Source organism: Rana temporaria, chromosome 2, assembly GCF_905171775.1.
Source record: "Rana temporaria chromosome 2, aRanTem1.1, whole genome shotgun sequence".
Classification (NCBI taxonomy): Eukaryota; Metazoa; Chordata; class Amphibia; order Anura; family Ranidae; genus Rana; species Rana temporaria.
In genome coordinates this window covers 369,495,363-369,513,247 of record NC_053490.1, presented here as the reverse complement: position 1 = coordinate 369,513,247, position 17,885 = coordinate 369,495,363, and the positions used below count along the sequence as shown (strand labels likewise).

Below are 17,885 nucleotides of genomic sequence, written 5' to 3'. Positions count from 1 at the left end.
TGGCTGTGTTCAGAAATCTAACACAGATCAGGTTCTACTGCAGCCTCTCACCTTGTGACTTACTATAAAGTTACAACGTTGCAGGTTGATCCCTGGAGAGAGGTAATAGAGGAAATGCTTTTTCCTGTCTGCAGAGTTACTTTACCGGAGTTCATGAACTGCTTTTTCTTTAAAAATGTAGAGCTTTCTGAAACATTATACTGCTGTTTTATAAGGTAGGTTGTCAATAACGTATTCATGTAGGCTTGTAAAGTCACCAAGAGAGCCACATTGAACAGCTGAATATGTTAAAAAAAAAGGATAGTGCACCACCTGCTGGTTGGGTAGAAGACTGCACAATAATAATTTAGTCCTTACCATAATCAATTTATAAAGAAAATATAAAAGTACTAAATGCTAATATATTACATTTAAGTAATAAGTTTTGTGATAGGCTGCACAAAAAAAAAAATCTCAACCCAATGAAACTTCAAATATGCACCTAATTTAGATGTTAATATTTACCCATCTTTTACCCATGCTATTGTAGCGCTCTCCCGGACCTCCAGAGGCCTGATAATGACCCCCAGAGTCAGGGATGGCTGGCATTCCCCCTTGGGGTGCAGGTTACTAGTCATGGTGGGTGTTTTATTCCTCTTAACAGGAACAGTGGGAGAGAGGGGTAGGGCACAGGACACCCTTAGGCAAATGCAATAGCAACTTCGCAGACTCCTTGGACAAAACTAGAACTAGGCAGACAGAAATACAGAAAAAGGACCTTTAAGCTGAATGCAGCAATCTGTATTTCGTAGCAACTGCTGTCTCCTATAGCAACAACTCTACTCACAGTATCCCACTGTAGATCCTCAATCTTAGCTAACAGTTACTTGGTGGATTCCTCATGCTTTTCTTGCAGCTACCCGCTGTACTTCTTTTCAAGCTTTACTTAAAGCTACCCGCTGTACTTCGTGGATGAGTTCTCTCCTGAAGCTTTCCTAGCTACTTCACAGTCCCCGGCTGATGAAGAGTCTCCTCTGGTACACCTTCAGAACTCCATCCCCTTTACACTTGCCTCCAGGCAACAAGAGTGGTTGACCCTCTGGCAGGGATGGACTGGCCATTGGGACTACAGGGAGTTTCCCGGTGGGCCGATGGCTCAGTGGGCCGGCTTCAGTGACAGCGGACTGCCGTCCCCTCCGTTCCTTTGTCTCTCCCTTCCCGCAGCGCTCACCTCCCCTCCTTCCCCGCAGCGCTCACCTGGGGGGAACAGAGAAGCAGGGGGAGGACCAGAGGAGTAGGGGGGACGACAGAGGAGCATGGGGGGAGGGGACAGACAGCTGACTTAACAGCTATGGCCTGGGAGTTTCTCACTTCTGCCTAATCTTGTCCCATAAGGGGGGGCACCGAATTGATTCTTTGCCCCGGGTGAAATAATGTCTAGCTTCCCCACTGGTACTGCCTATAAGAGTACCAGTACCAGCCGTTCTACTCTAATAAAGTAGAATGGATAGTGGTTAGTGAAGGGGGTGAGGGGGCTTGGGTGGCCACGCGGGAGTTTTTCCGGCTGCCATGGGAGAGACCTGTCAAAGTCTGGATGAAGTCCAGGGCCAAATTTTTGTCCCAGTCCTGCCCTCTGGCAACTTCTCCCTTGCCTCCCGGCAATGATCAGGCTCCCCTCAGACCGAACCCCTTTACACGTAGTTAGGCCTTAGGCTTCAGGCCCACACCTCTGCTGCTGCTCCACACACACCCACCCAGGCCACAGCCCAGGTGGAAAGGGCCCCTGATCACCTCACTCTCTCTGAATAAATAGCCTATCCCAACAGCCTCAGCGGCCAAATAAACTCCTGCTGATTGGCTGAGAAAAGCATATTTACTCATAACCTGAATTCACTGTAATCTATCATACTAATGCCAAAAGTAACAGTGCCACCCATTGACAAAAGAGCAAAATCATAGTTAAACTTTTCCCCGCACATGCTTCATTTAAAGTCCCGCTCTCTCCTTTTTTATATCATAGTTAAACTCAAGTTTAGGTGAAACCCATTTGATCAAAGACTACAAATTAGCCAGGCTGAGTTACCACCTAGCACAATTGAATTTACTATCAGCCCTGTTTAGGACAAGGGTGCTACACTATTCTGTAACAAGGTAACCAAGGGCACATGTGAAGAGCAGGCATTCAGCAGTGTGTTTTTGGCTAGAACTTAAATGGACAATAAAAAATTAAAATCCTAATCCTCACTGTTCTGAATAATCCCAAATGGGCTTTTTAATGGCTGCAGTTTAAAGTCAGTGCTGTGTATACCGCATCCTGCTCTGACTAGATCTGTAAGTCTAAATGGGCTACTGTTGCGCTCACTGGGAGGCTGCGCCGGTGCACAATTCTATCCAGTGGGAATGACAGGCAATTTTTCTACCTTCATCTCAGTAACCATGGATCCACTGGGTTTTAAGTCATACCCACAGAGGCACCATGTTGTAAAAATTTCTGCACATTAACCAGTTAGGCTGCATTCACACCTGAGCGTTTTGTCGTCTGAAGCATGAAGCTCCAAAACGCTAGAGGGGAAAAAATACATTATTCTCAATGGAGATGGTTCACATCTCCACTCCAAAATGCCTGACGCCGAACGCCTGAAGCTCAAACAAGTTCTGGACCCTTGTTTGTCGCTCAAATTGAGCGTATTTGGGCGTTTTTCTGTTTTTAACATTGATGACCCTAGACCTGTCCAAAATCGCCGCAAATATCACGGCAAAACGTGGTAAAAAACGCTACAAAACCCTACGCTCAGGTGTGAATGCAGCCTAATGCCGCGTACAGACGGTCGTTTTTTTGTGATGAAATAAAACAACGTTTTATATCATGAAACAAAACAACGTTTTTGAAACTTCAATTTTAAAAAACGACGTTGCCTACACACCATCGTTTTTTCAAAATGCTCTAGCAAAGCGCGGTTACGTTTAGCACTCTTTTCCATTGAAGCTTGCTTCATACCTTGCTTCTGAGCATGCGCGGGTTTAAAAACGTTGTTTTAAACTTCGTTTTAGCTCCACACAGTGATTTTTTATGACACAAAAAACAACGTTTTTCAGAAGACATAAAACTACGTTTTCCACCACACAGGGTCATTTTAAATGACGTTTTTAAAAACGTTGTTTTTTTTCATCACATAAAGCGACCGTCTGTACGCGGCATAAGATTCAAACTTCCATTTTCAAACTGTGATTGGCTATGGAGCAACAGTGACACTTCCAAAAGTAGAATGGCTACTAAAACTTTTTTTTATCTAGTTTTAGGTAGAGTGGGGTAAACGTTATAATAGACAAAACAGTAAGTAAGAGGTAATGTCAGATAAAAAATGGTAAATCCTAGCTTTTAGAGTTATCTAAGAACAGGTGGGCCAAATTCTCAAAGGAGATACGCAGGCGGAACTGCTGTTCAGCCTGCGTATCCCTGTGCCTAACTTTGGAAACGATCCTCAAAAGGATTTTTCCAAAGTTAGGCAGAAGATCTGACATCTGTAAGACACTTACACTGTCAGATCTTAGGATGCAGTACCGCATCCGCCGCTGGGGGCATTTCTCATTGAAATGACGCTTTGCGTATGCAAATGAGGACTTAAGCAGATCCACAAAGCTTTTAAGCATTGTGGTTTCTGCGTAAGTTCCGATTTGCTTGCGCAAAACTAGAGCTGGTTTTACAATGTGTAAATTTAGTACACCATGTAAAATCAGACCTTTTTTTCGATCGCCGCGATTTTTTTTTAAATTTGAATTTTTTTTCCCGGCGCGTATTTTTTTTTTTCCGACGCAACTTTATTGTCCCGTCGCGATCCACAAGCCCGGCGTAAATTGCGTTCACGCGCTGCCCGTCGGGAAAAATGATGTCACACGCATGCGCAGTACGTCCGGCGCGGGAGCGCGCCTAATTTAAATGGGAATCGCCCATTTAAACTAGGAACGCCTTGCGACGGACGGAGTTAAGTTGCGCTGCCGCAATTTTCCGGGTAAGTGCTTTGAGAATCGGTACTTAATTTCGGAAAATAGCGGCAGTGTAACTTAACTCCCTAAAGTTACGTTAAGCAAGATTTTTGAGAATTTGGCCCAGGTGTTCCTATTGGTGAGTCTCCCTTCCACCCCTAGTCTGGTGACAACACTAAAGCCACGTACACCCGACCATTTTTCACGTCATGGAAAAAAACGATGTTTTTCTCAACGTGATTCTTGTCAAGCCTGCCTTGCATACACACGATCGTGAAAAAAAATGCTCTAGCAAAGTGCGGTGACGTACAACACGTACGAAGGCACTATAAAGGGGAAGTTCCATTCGGATGGCGCCACCCTTTGTGCTGCTTTTGCTGATTTCGTGTTAGTAAAAGTTTGTTGAGAGATGATTCGCGCTTTTCAGTCTTTGTGCTTTTTAGTCTGTTACAGCGTGATGAATGTGCTATCTCCATTACAAACGCTAGTTTTACCAGAACGAGTGCTCCCGTCTCATAACTTGCTTCTGAGCATCCCCGTCGTTAAAGCTTACACACGACCGTTTTTCACGACGTGAAAAACGATGAGAAAAATTAGAGCGTGTTCTAAATTTTTAATAGACATTTTCACATCGAGAAAAATGCTCTGGAGCCTACACGCGATTGTTTTTAATGACCAATGAAAAACGAAATGGGAAATAAAGGAACACCGACCATAGGATGGACTATGGGTGTCCTAAGGTATTGCGGTGCCACGTCCTAACATAAGTAGAGGTTTTTAATTTTGAAGGAATAATGGACTTTATAGGCACCAATGGTCAGCATAGAATGTAAAATAAGTTTTTTATTGATACAAGCCCAGAAAATCTGGGTGATTGAATCAACAATTACAATATAGAAAAACAATATTAAAAAACATATAATTGGCTATATTAAAAACATTAGTAAGCATAGAATATCTCTGAAATGCTAATAACCCATCGGGGTTGTACAAAAACCACAGATAGTCCACACAGGACAACAACAACAGTTGATGAACAGACGTAGGCTTCAATTTGTAAACTTTTATACATAGGCTCTACATGTTTCGCATGTTACTGCTTCTTCGGGAGCTTAAAAAGAATACTTTCTGGAAGGAAAAACATAGACTATTATTGGTTTCAGATTTTAATTAAACATTGTATATTTTGTGAATCAGAATAAATAGTGTTTCTTGTGCATAAAAGCACCATAAGCAATGACTCAGATTGCCAAGAACCGCCAAACCACCGGTGCAAAAAAGGGGGATCAAGGTGAGGGAGGTGTAGGGACATGCCAAATACCCATATAGTTAGTCAGAGGTGTTAAGAAATAACACCGTCCTCGCCAAAATAGAAAAAATGGCGAGTAATGACGGATATGCCTAGGTAGTGCGGCAAGAAAGAGAAAAGAGTATATATATATATATCTCAGATTGTCGGTGGTAATGAGGTCAGGGAAAGATGATAGCGAAGCTCCACACATCACCAGTAAGGAAGTGAGAGTGAACCATTTTGTGTGTATATAGAGGCGAGATTATATAATAATAAAGAAAGTAAAAAAGTATAAAAGTATAATAAACCTACCATCAACATTGATAGGTAAAAAATAGATGTATATATGTATGAGAATTCCAACAATGCTTCTGGATCACTGTGGTACACCTTATCCAGTCTGTTATCACCAAACTTTGTCCGAAAAACTACACCTTATCCAGTCTGTTATCTGGAACTTGTTACCACAGTGATCCAGAAGCATTGTTGGAATTCTCATACATATATACATCTATTTTTTACCTATCAATGTTGATGGTAGGTTTATTATACTTTTATACTTTTTTACTTTCTTTATTATTATATAATCTCGCCTCTATATACACACAAAATGGTTCACTCTCACTTCCTTACTGGTGATGTGTGGAGCTTCGCTATCATCTTTCCCTGACCTCATTACCACCGACAATCTGAGATATATATATATATACTCTTTTCTCTTTCTTGCCGCACTACCTAGGCATATCCGTCATTACTCGCCATTTTTTCTATTTTGGCGAGGACGGTGTTATTTCTTAACACCTCTGACTGACTATATGGGTATTTGGCATGTCCCTACACCTCCCTCACCTTGATCCCCCTTTTTTGCACCGGTGGTTTGGCGGTTCTTGGCAATCTGAGTCATTGCTTATGGTGCTTTTATGCACAAGAAACACTATTTATTCTGATTCACAAAATATACAATGTTTAATTAAAATCTGAAACCAATAATAGTCTATGTTTTTCCTTCCAGAAAGTATTCTTTTTAAGCTCCCGAAGAAGCAGTAACATGCGAAACATGTAGAGCCTATGTATAAAAGTTTACAAATTGAAGCCTACGTCTGTTCATCAACTGTTGTTGTTGTCCTGTGTGGACTATCTGTGGTTTTTGTACAACCCCGATGGGTTATTAGCATTTCAGAGATATTCTATGCTTACTAATGTTTTTAATATAGCCAATTATATGTTTTTTAATATTGTTTTTCTATATTGTAATTGTTGATTCAATCACCCAGATTTTCTGGGCTTGTATCAATAAAAAACTTATTTTACATTCTATGCTGACCATTGGTGCCTATAAAGTCCATTATTCCTTCAAAATTAAAAACCTCTACCAATGAAAAACGGTCGTGTGTATGCGGCATAACATTTTAGATTCCCCCTCACCTCCTAGCTTGGTGTGTGAAAAGGGGACACAGACAATAATAAAACCACTCTACCAGAAACTAGAAAAATGTATTTCAATTGAAAACTATCACGTTGCTACGTTAACTCCATTCATGCATTACCCATGTATTGCGTAAAAGATACATAAAACAGAAGAAAATGTATGCAACACTGCTTATCGCATAAATAGACGACAACAAATTAAGTACTTACTTGGCATGATTCAGCAACTCGTGTTTGGTGTACATGGACAGAGAATATTGCATGAGAACGGGAGCTCTGAGAGTTCATTTGGGTGCTGGCAGTGGTACGGGAGAGGGCACCTTCCTTTAGCAACTGTAAAAGCTGAAAAAATATTACAAGAGCGTCATCTCTGAACATATTGTTTTACTATAAATGTATCTGTATGTATGTGTGTGTGTGCGCGTGCTTTTGTATCTGATACAAAATATCGGACACCAGTTAAAGATAAATTTCAGGGAAATGAAAAAACTAGAATTCCAGGAAAAAGCACATTTAGGCCCCTTTCACACTGAGGAGTTTTTCAGGCAGTACAGCGCTAAAAATAGCGGCCAAATACCGCCTGAAAAACTCCTGCCCAGCCTTCTCAATGTGAAAGCCTGAGGGATTTCACACTGAGGCGATGCGCTGGCAGGAGAGAAAAAAAAATGTCCTGCAAGCAGCATCTTTGGAGCGGTGAGAGGAGCGGCGTGTATACCGCTCCTTCACCGCTCCTTCCCATTTAAAACAATGGGAAGCCGTGGTAATACCGCCGCAATGCGCCTCTGCAGAGGCGCATTGCGGGCGGTATTAACCCTTTTTCGGCCGCTAGCGGGGGTTAATACCGCACCGCTAGCGGCCGAATCCTGCGGCAATTCCGACGGTATAGTGCCGCTATTTTTAGCGGTGCTATACCGCCACCGCACCTCCACTGCCCCGTGTGAAAGAGGCCTAACTTATCTTATCACATGCTCTTACCAGGCCCATCCTTCTATGTGACTGATTGGCAACAGCCAGTCCTATTTGGTGCTCCAGATAGTGGTGGCAGCTGTGGTGTCCTTATGTTCAATGGAGGACCATCAGTCCTAACTTGTAATTGAGAAAGCCAAGAGTCCATCCACAAGTCGGAGCATTAAATAGAAGAAGTGAGCACTGGTTGCCAGGTGAGCAAGGGATAAGTTAAGTAAAATCGTTTTTTTTTTTCCAGGCAAACATTTGTGTTTAACCCTTGCAGTGCAGGGGAGTCCCACTGCATGGGTATTTTTATTTATTTTTTCATATTTCTGGTGTTCAGCTTTAAATATAAAAATGATAATAGGATAAAATAATATAAATATGTATTATGTATAATAAGGATGATATATCCCACTTAAAATAGTAAAAAAGAAGGTAATTTCCTCTGTATAATGCCTACTAAGTAATGCAAATCCTACTGCTAAACAAGGGTATACATGTTTGACAAACACAGTATAAGTGCAGAAAGAAAATAAAAAAGTATATATCTGAGATGCACTGAAGCTATTTTTCTAAAAGCACCAAGGTTTTGAAAAAAAAAAGCACATTTGTCTGTAAGGAATAGAAGAGGAAAAGCTCCAGTTTATTCAGTCTGGACTTTGGGAACTGAGGAAATGCCACCCTGCTGGGATTCATAGGTCATGTCTTGGAGATATAAAAGTGTATTTTGACTGTTTGCTACAAAGCTACAATTATCAAGGCAAGATTTAGACATCATGCTGCTTTGTAAAGTTCCTTCCCTTGTTACAATGGGGATATTTTAGTAACAACTGATACTCGGATATACTATTGGGGCCAATATATTGTCCAGGGGTGCTCAACCGTTTGAAGAGCGAGAGCCACTTAAAGCGTTTGTTAACCCCCCCAAAAAAAAAAAATACAGATCCTGTTCCCTTAACCTCCCTGGCGGTATGATTGTTTTGCATGGAAATTTGGCGTTTTATACTGTAGGCCTGTAATTCTTAGGAATAACTCACTTAAATCTGTCCAAACAAGAGTCTAGTAGACATCCCAGTTATGATGAAGTTTGAAACACAAAATCATAAATTATAATATAATAAATAACTATAAATAATTATAAAAAATAATAATATAATATAATAAAAATTATTCAATAATGTAATCAAATCAAAAACACTGAAATTTGCTCAGTTGCAGAATTGTCGCTGTCATTACTTTCAGTGTTTGATGACGAATTTCCCCACAAATCGCTATCGCTCAATTCTGCAAGCGATTCTAATCTATTATCGCTGTTTTCTAGCTGGTCTAAAACCACTTTTGACATAAAGTGATACTTTTTGGTTGCTATGGACAATCTCCAGTTTCCATGCAGAAAAAAATGTATTTATAATATAAAAGTGCATGCAGGTCACTGGACAGACCACTAGGGACAAGGGGGGGTGTGTCATTATTTTATACATTACTGTAATCTGTAAGATTACAGTATACTGGATGTGTACTGTGTTTTTACTTTTTAGAATTTGGTGCCGATCTCCGCCTCCGTGCGTCGTTACGTCGCAGGGAACAGAGCTCGGCGGCACTCGGGCACTGTGAATCGAGCGAGGAGACAGCTCACACACACACAGCGGGGAGACATCGCAGGATCCAGGGGACAATGTAAGTAACTCTGCCTGGATACTGCAATGCGATCCCCTGTCTGGCTTGGGGATACCACCAATGGTACTGAAATTCCAACCGAGCCAGACTCAGAAATACCACCAGGGAGGTTAAAGGATGTTATACAGCAAAGCGCTTGTGCTGTGTCATTTGGTCCCCTGTATCACCTGTGATGTCTGTCTGATCCTGCCTGGCTATGCCCTTTCCCTGTACACTGACCACGATTTATCGGGGCTGCTGTGCCCTGACACCGTTGTTAGCGTACATGCCTCCGTCAGCCGCAGCCTGCTCTTTCTCTTGTGTCCTCTCCTCCATCATCTCCCCCCTCCCCTCTCTGACAGTCTGCTCGTGTCAGCGCTCCCCCTTCCCCCCAGCTGCTCTCATACTTAACATTAAAAAACATGCACGCGGGATCCGCCAGTCACGGCACAGTCTCCTTTAGAAACGGCACACTCGCCGTTTCTAAAGTGCGCCTGCGCCGTTGTCTGCGCCATAGACATCGGCACCCATCTCATTTGTAAATATCTCCTAAACTGTGGAGGTTTGGGAGATATTTCGAGCACCTACAGGTAAGCCTTATTCTAGGCTTACCTGTAGGTAAAAGTGGTTGTAACGGGGTTACAACCACTTTAAAAGCTCCCATCCCCTGTGTATTAGAACAATAAATTCCCCTGTGTCTGTGTTAAATCATAAATATGCTTATCTGTATTGATAACACAGCGTCATCCTGAAATCATGTGACCCCTCGGCTCTGTCTCTCCTCGGCAGTGCTCGGCCCCACCCGCTGGAACTGTCAGCCGGGCAGAGGAGAGGAGAGAGGAGGGAGGAGGCAAGTGATCGCAGAAAGACAGTGTGTTATCAGTACAGATAAGCATATTTATGATATAAAACAGACACAGGGGAACTTATTGTTCTAATACAGAGGGGATGGGAGCTTTTTATACAAGTGGATTAACAACCACTTTAAGTGATTTGGTAACCAATCATGGGGCACAATGGGGTTTTATTGCCCTCCAAACCACAAATGTAAATGAGGTCTTACTGTCTTAGCCCTCTATAAAGCTGATTTCACATTTAAGGTCCGTACAAATAGGCCGACTATTGGATGGCATCAGCCAGTTCAATAGAAACCAGCCAACATTCGGCCTGTGTGTATGGCAGCTGGTCTGACAGAAGCTGACTTCTGTCGAAGAGACATGACCTAAAAAGGTCTGCCGATTGACTGAAAGCGCTCTGGCGGGGGGGCTGTCAGAACACAATAGCTCGGCAGGGTCAATCGCTGTACTAACATTGGATTGTTAGTACAGCTGAGCTTCTTGAGCTCTTCGTTTTTTTGTTCAGCCCATTTTTGCCAATATATTTATGTCTAAATTGATCAGTGATGGTAGGCTTACTTAACACCTTCAATTGAAATCCACTTCATTTATGAATTACTCCCTCTCTCTCAACCCCCCCCCCCCTATATGGCCCCTGTGTTGTTTCCCCCTCCCCCCATTGTTTCTCTTTCATTTACACCTTTTCCTTCACTGAACAGTTTTTAATTTCCCCACTCTCCTAGTCCTCCACAATATCCAAATATCCCCTCAATCGTTTTTTTTTTTTTTTTTAAATAAAGTCTTGAACATGATTCATTTTTATTTGTGATATTCCTACACAAACGGATTTGTAAGTTCGTAAACTTTACAGCAATAATGTATTGAAAGAGAAGGTGCATTTGGGTGCTAATAAGAATGACTGGCACCGCACTGCACCATCACATGTAACCTCAGCACAGCACTGTGATTATAGTTTTAAGCATACAAGAAGCCCAACGGGTTTATCCAACTAGTTCATGACTTCTTAAAACAGACATATTAGTTTTAGCATGACAAACTCAGTTCACTATTTAGTTAGACATTTCCTGTGTTTTGTTATCGTTTTAAAGTGGATGTAAACCCACTCTCATCCTTTCTAAACTACTGCCATAGTGCTGATCTATAAGGATATACATGCCTCCTGCATGTATCCTTACCTGTCAAATGTCTCCCCTCTGTCTGTAATAAGAACTGAAAAACTGCAGATTCTGTGGGTGGGTCTGTTGTCTGGAGCTCTGTGGGTGGAGTCGTGATGTCAGTAGACTCCCTGCCCTCCTCTACACTCCCCTTGTCAACATGCATTTTTTCCTATGTATTCCTTACACTGAATTCTGCTATGATCACTAACATCCAGTCAAAATCCAGAAAAGTAACCACATGACTTCAAAAATGGAGAGGGGGTGGGACTTAAAAAATAATGCCTGTCTCCAGGCTAGTGCATGAGATATGTAAATAACCTGTCACTCACAGCAAGGGGGCGGAACGGACTAAGGTTTTTCTCTGTAAGTCCGTTTTATTTCACTGAAGAATAAAAGAGTATTGCTCAGAGCTGGATTAACTCTGTGTGGCAAGACTGGGCACAGATTATAGGAAATCTTATACTGTACATAATGGGCCAGATTCACAAAGAGATACGACGGTGTATCTACAGATACACCATCGTATCTCTGACTTAGACAGGTCCTATCTATGCGCCTGATTCATAGAATCAGTTACGCATAGATAGGGCGAAGATCTGACAGGTGTAACTGTGTTACACTGTCGGATCTTTTTTTTTAATTAAAAATGGCGCCGGGGGCGTTCCCGCTGATTTACACTGAATAATATGTAAATCAGCGAGATACGCAAATTCACGAACGTACACGGACCCGACGCTGTGTTCTTACATCGTTTCCATAGCGCGGTACCCGTCGTATACTTACCCTTTCTAAAAGCAGGCGCAGCCAATGTTAAGTATGGCCGTCGTTCCCGCGTCGAATTTGAATTTTTTTACGTAGTTTCCGTAAGTCGTTCTCGAATACGGAACTACGTAGTTTACATACGCGTCGCAACCACTGACATCCTAGCGACGTCAGTGGGAGCAATGCACGCCGGGAAATTTCGTGGACGGCGCCTGCGCATTTAAATCGGCGCGGGAACGCGCCTGATTTAAATATGACACTCCCCTAGCCGCGGAATTTGAATTCCGCTGGGGGATTTAGGATCCGCCGTCGCAAGTTTGGAGGTAAGTGGTTTGTGAATTAGCCACTTGCCTCCTAAACTTGCGGGAGCGGATCTTAATTCACGTAGATCGAGCGGATCTATAGATCCGCTGAGCTACGTGAATCTGGCCCTGTGACTTTAAATAAATAAATAAATTCGGGTTTACATCCACTTTAAGTGCTTCCCTCTTTGTATGGCACCAGAAAGGAAAATTTGACATAAACGATGCCCACCTCAGCCTCAGAAATGACACTACGAGTACTTGCTCCACTGACATATATGCCACCACTGGCATCTTCATGAATCCGGATGTTGGATTTTCTATGTCGAGAGTCAGGGTCGCGGCAAACATCAAAGAGATCCAATATCTCTTCATTATAGAGCTAATATAGAAATAAAAGAAGAAAAATATGTTTAAAAATGAATATAATTAGGAATCTGTCAAATTCAGACCACAACTAAAAAGAATGATTGAATACATGTTGTGTTTTAGGAACTCTAACATTAATTATGTAAATAAACCAATTTAACTGACAAATATACTGTATATATGAACATATAATGTGCAAGACCTTGTTTAAATTATGCTTATTCATTCTAAATCCATAAACTGTATTTGCTAAGCAAAAACCACAAAATCTGGAGATATTTCATAACAATGTTGCCCTGAAAACATAAAGTCAGGAGAATCTGTCCTGTTTACTTCTTGGTAAGACACTCTGACTGGGGTCAACCACAACCGTACTCAAAACAAGATGTTACTGTAAAGTATCCATAGCAGGAACCTTTCTTGGTAGGAGAAAGATAAGGACAGCAAAGGCATTTACATTTGTATTCTGCATTTCACTATAATGTTCCACCCTAATGTCGCACATTGATAAGTATGTGATGTCAAAACATATATAGCTAGATTCACAAAGAGTTACGCCGGCGTATCAGTAGATACGCCGTCGTAACTCGGAATCTAAGCCGTCGTATGTTTAAGTGTATTCTCAAACTGAGATACACTTAAACCTAGCTAAGATACGACGGCCTGCGCCTTCGTATCTTAGCTGTCTAGTTCCGCCGGCCGCTAGGGGCGTGAACGCTGATTTACGCCTAGAATGCGTAAATCAGCGAGATACGCCGATTCACGAACGTACGCTTGCCCGTCGCAGTAAAGATGCGCCGTTTACGTAAGGCGATTCCCGGCGTAAAGTTAGTCGAACAAATAGCTGGCCTAGTCAATGTTACGTATGGCCGTCGTTCCCCCGTCGAAATTTGAAAAATTTACGTTGTTTGTGTAAGTCGTCCGTGAATGGGGCTGGACATAATTTACGTTCACGTCGAAACCACTACGTCCTTGCGGCGTACTTTGGAGCAATGCACACTGGTATATGTCCACGGACGGTGCATGTGCCATTCGTAAAAAACGTCAATCACTTCGGGTCACGAGTAATTTACATAAAACACGCCCCACTCATCCTCATTTGAATTAGGCGCGCTTACGCCGGCCCATTGACGCTACACCGCCGTAACTTAGGAGGCAAGTGCTTTGTGAATACAGCACTTGCCTCTTGACTTACGGCGGCGTAGCGTATATGCGATACGCTACGCTGCCTCAAAAGTAAGCCGCCCTACCTGAATCCAGCTAATAATGATAGTCTTCTTATTATCATTACAGTAGATGTAAACTTTTAAGCAAAGAAACTCAATTTTTTTTTTTATTTAGCACAGATGAATTATTAAAGCGGTTGTATTGCCCGCTTGGTCATTTTTACCTACAGGTAAGCCCATAATAAGGCTTACCTGTAGGTAAAAAGTGTAGGTAGATTCACGTAGAAAGGCTTATCTTTAGGACGGCCTAGCCTAGCCTGTTTAGGCTACACCGCCGTAAATTAGTTGGGCTAGTATTGATTTTCAAACCACTTACCTGCTAATCTACGGCGGCGTAGCCTAAAACGAGCAGGCGTAAGGGCGCCTAATTCAAATGACTTGGAGGGGGGCGTGTTGTATGGAAATGAGGCTTGACCTCACGTTTTTTGAAGTTTTTTGACACTGCGCATGCGCCGGGCGACTACATTTCCCAGTGCGCATTGCGGCTAAGTACGCCGTACGGGCCTATTGATTTCGACGTGGACGTAAACGACGTAAATCCCGATTCGCGGACGACTTACACAAACGACGTTAACATTTCGAATTTTGCGGCGGGAACGGCGGCCATACTTAACATTGGCTAGGCCACTAGAGCATAGCTCTAACTTTAGGCGGCCTATCCCTTACGGAAACAACGTAATTTGACGGCGTAGACCTGGCGTACGTTCGTGAATCGGCGTATCCCCTCATTTACATAATCTAAGCGCCATCTAGCGGCCATCAGAAACATTGCAAGCTAAGATAGAACGGCGCAAGCCGGCCTATCTTAGCTTTGTTTAAGCGTATCTTTGTTTGAGCATACGCTTAAACAAACGTCGGCGTAGATTCAGAGTTAGGTCGGCTTATCTACTGATAAGCCGGCCTAACTCTTTGTGAATCTACCTATATATCTCCTAAACCTGCAAGAGATATTGACCCTGCATGAAGCACTGGCATGCGCTCTGCCATTAGGATTAATGCCTGCGTTTTGTGTAAGGGTGGTTGCAGCTGTGGGATGAAGTGCGGGTCCCGCAGTGGTTTCCACCCGCACAAGTGTGAACAGCATTGCTAACAGGCTAATGCAAAGACAACCCATTGTTTGCCTACAACCTTAAAATTAAAAACATTTCCCTAGAGAGCAATTGAACAGTTTTGTACAAAAGATTTCTGTAAAACAAAAAAAAATGATTCTGGACTTTTGTTTCCCGATTGGTTTTCCGCTTCATCATATCATCACAGTCTTTTACATGTGTGTTAATTTAAGGCAAATATACAAGTCTAAATATTTTTTTCCATATCACATTCATCAAGGGAAAAAAAATACCCCACAACTTGTCCTAAACACCCCCCTGTCTTGGATGCAGCAACAATGTTCCTCATTTCCTTGTCTCACAGGAGACATTGCTGCTGTCAGTGAAATTCCAGCTGCTTTCTGGCGCTGTGTGTGTCCTATGGATGCACACAGCTCAGTTCGGGAAAGAGGAGGTAAGGGACGTTTCTGTGCATTATTACTGCACAGAGCAGGTAAGTATAACCTTTTTTTATAAAACAGAAACAAAAAAAATGCTTTTAGTATCACTTTAAAGTGTAAGTCAAAAAATATTTTGATAGAGGGTGAATGAGAGAATTTGAACTACTGTACCTTTTTTTTACTGCTATCAAAAACTCTTTTACAGATTTCTCCTCAACAGTTCCTCCCTACAGGAAATGACAGTAAGGCCCTGTTCACATTTAAAACACACTGCCGTTGCAATCTTCAGTGGGTGTCAGTATCCACTTAACGACATTACAAACACAGTGTATTTGCCTACAGCGGGTCACATTATACAGATGTACCACACAATCCGGTTGCAGTGAGTTTCCAAAAGTAGTGCATGCACTACTTTTGGTGCAGTGCGATTTGAACCCATTCAAAATGTATGGCGTCAAATCGCACCACACTGAACCGCATGTGAATTGCACAGGAACAGGGGCGGACTGACCATTTGGGAACACAGACACTGCCTGCCAGCCTCAGTAAAACCAGGGACAGTATGTAAAAATCTGTGTTTAAAAAAAAAAAATCCCAAGATTATAGCTGCCCTGCCTCTCAGACATTGTGTGTCTGTGTGTGTATACTGTGTATGTATACTGTATGTGTGTGTGTGTATACTTTGTGGCCCCCTATTGCCTGGGGGCCCCATAATCTCCTATTGCCTGGGGGCCACATAATCTCCCATTGCCCGGGGGCCCCATAATCTCCTATTGCCCGGGGGCCCCATAATCTCCTATTGCCCGGGGGCCCCATGAGTTGTCCGTCCGCCCCTGCACAGGAACACACATCACATTCATGTGCGATTCCTAGTGTAAACCGCCCATAAATCTAGCAAAACAGAAAAAAGTAAAACACTTTTTTTATGTTGAGTAGAGGAAGGGTTGAACCCATCAACTTCTCATTGCTCTTGGTGTTCCTGTTTCAGATTTTCTCATACTTTTTGTCTGGAAAAAACATGATCACCATAGGTGTGCGCACAGGGTGTGCCGGGTGTGCCTGGGAACACCCTAATCACCCTGTGCTGCGCAGATTGCCCTTGCTGCTTGGCTGCAGAGAAAGGGACTAGGGAATCTCTGCCCTCAGTCCCTTTATTTTTCTCTAAAGTGAGACATCCAGGGTCTGTTTAGACTCCTGATATTTCACCAAAGCCCTCCAATGGGGCTCAGAAAAAAATATAAAAAAAATAAATAAAAATTAAATTATTGTAAAAAAAATATTGTAAAAATATAATAAAAAAAATAAAATTGAAAAAAAAGTAATACAAAATAAAACTACTGACACCAATTTCTGCCCTACTGACACCATCCACTGCTCTACTGACACAAACCTCTACCCTGCAGACACCGTCCATTGTCCTACTGCCCTATATATATATTTACACGCATGCATGTACTATATGTTTGAGCTTTGGGGTGCACACCCTAATGCAATAGGCTGTGCACACCTATGATGATCATCAAAGGGAAAATGTCTCCAACAGGGAGCTCTAGATAGCATTAAAAACCAAAGCAGGGTTCTAATCTTCTTCTACCCAGAAGCCTATTTTCCTATTTGGGATATTATCCAATATGAATATTTCAGTACATGGTTAAAGTTATAAAAAGAAAGTTGTACTAATGAAGAAAACTCAGCAACATGTCCAGTAGCAGACTTGTCCATGTTTTGACACTATTGTCTTCACCTACCTCCAGAAATTGTGCACTGACTTTGAAGGTGGGTTCAGGCTGTCCATTTTCAAGGGCTCTAGATGTTCTTTCCTGGATTGTGTTGAAGAGCTGTCGGACAGCACGGGGAATGATGCCAAGTTCAGTATCGCTTACCGACAAGTCAAATCCGCTGCCCATCGTGTAAGTCTTCCCCGCACCTGTCTGGAATAAAAAAAAAAAGAGACTTAATATATATAGTAATAAAACAAGAGATTTTTTTAAAAAAAGGCACGTTTAAAGCACAAAACAATACAGAACATGGAGCGCAAAACCAAAATAGTAGACACACAGCAAACATAAAACAGGTACTCTAGATATGAAGAATATTTAAATAACTGAACCGAATTCTTGATCTAGATACATACCTGACCATATGCCAGCACAGTTGCATTGTAACCTTCGAAGCATCCCTCCACCAAGCCGCGTACACAAGTGTCGTAGATTTTAACTTGTTCGGTATTCGTATCAAACACATAATCATACGTGAAGGCCTTGTCTTTACCCAGAAGTACCTGGGGTTCTCCAGGATAAACCCAGGTACATATATGACATCCTTCTGCTTGTTCTTTACTGCTCTGAGGGCGGATCCTGGATAAATTGGTAAATGGAAGAGTTGCATAAGTAACCTGTAAAATGTTTATGCTTCACTGGGCTTAAAGGGGTTG

The 17,885-nt window shown here is 42.3% G+C and overlaps 1 protein-coding gene across 13 annotated transcripts in view; it reads right to left on the bottom strand.

The window, feature by feature from the left end:
* Positions 1-17,885, bottom strand: part of KIF21B (kinesin family member 21B) — a 162,731-nt gene that overhangs the window by 93,436 nt on the left and 51,410 nt on the right. For all 13 annotated transcript variants that reach the window (XR_005747053.1, XM_040337745.1, XM_040337748.1 and 10 more), the window contains exons 2-5: positions 17,586-17,808; positions 17,200-17,382; positions 12,600-12,749; positions 6,893-7,024 (exon numbers count right to left, since the gene is read on the bottom strand). Coding sequence is in view for 12 of the 13 variants with exons in the window: in XM_040337745.1 (XP_040193679.1) it covers positions 6,893-7,024; positions 12,600-12,749; positions 17,200-17,382; positions 17,586-17,808 (688 nt within the window). In the remaining variant the exon portion in view is untranslated. The remainder of the gene's footprint in view (positions 1-6,892; positions 7,025-12,599; positions 12,750-17,199; positions 17,383-17,585; positions 17,809-17,885) is intronic.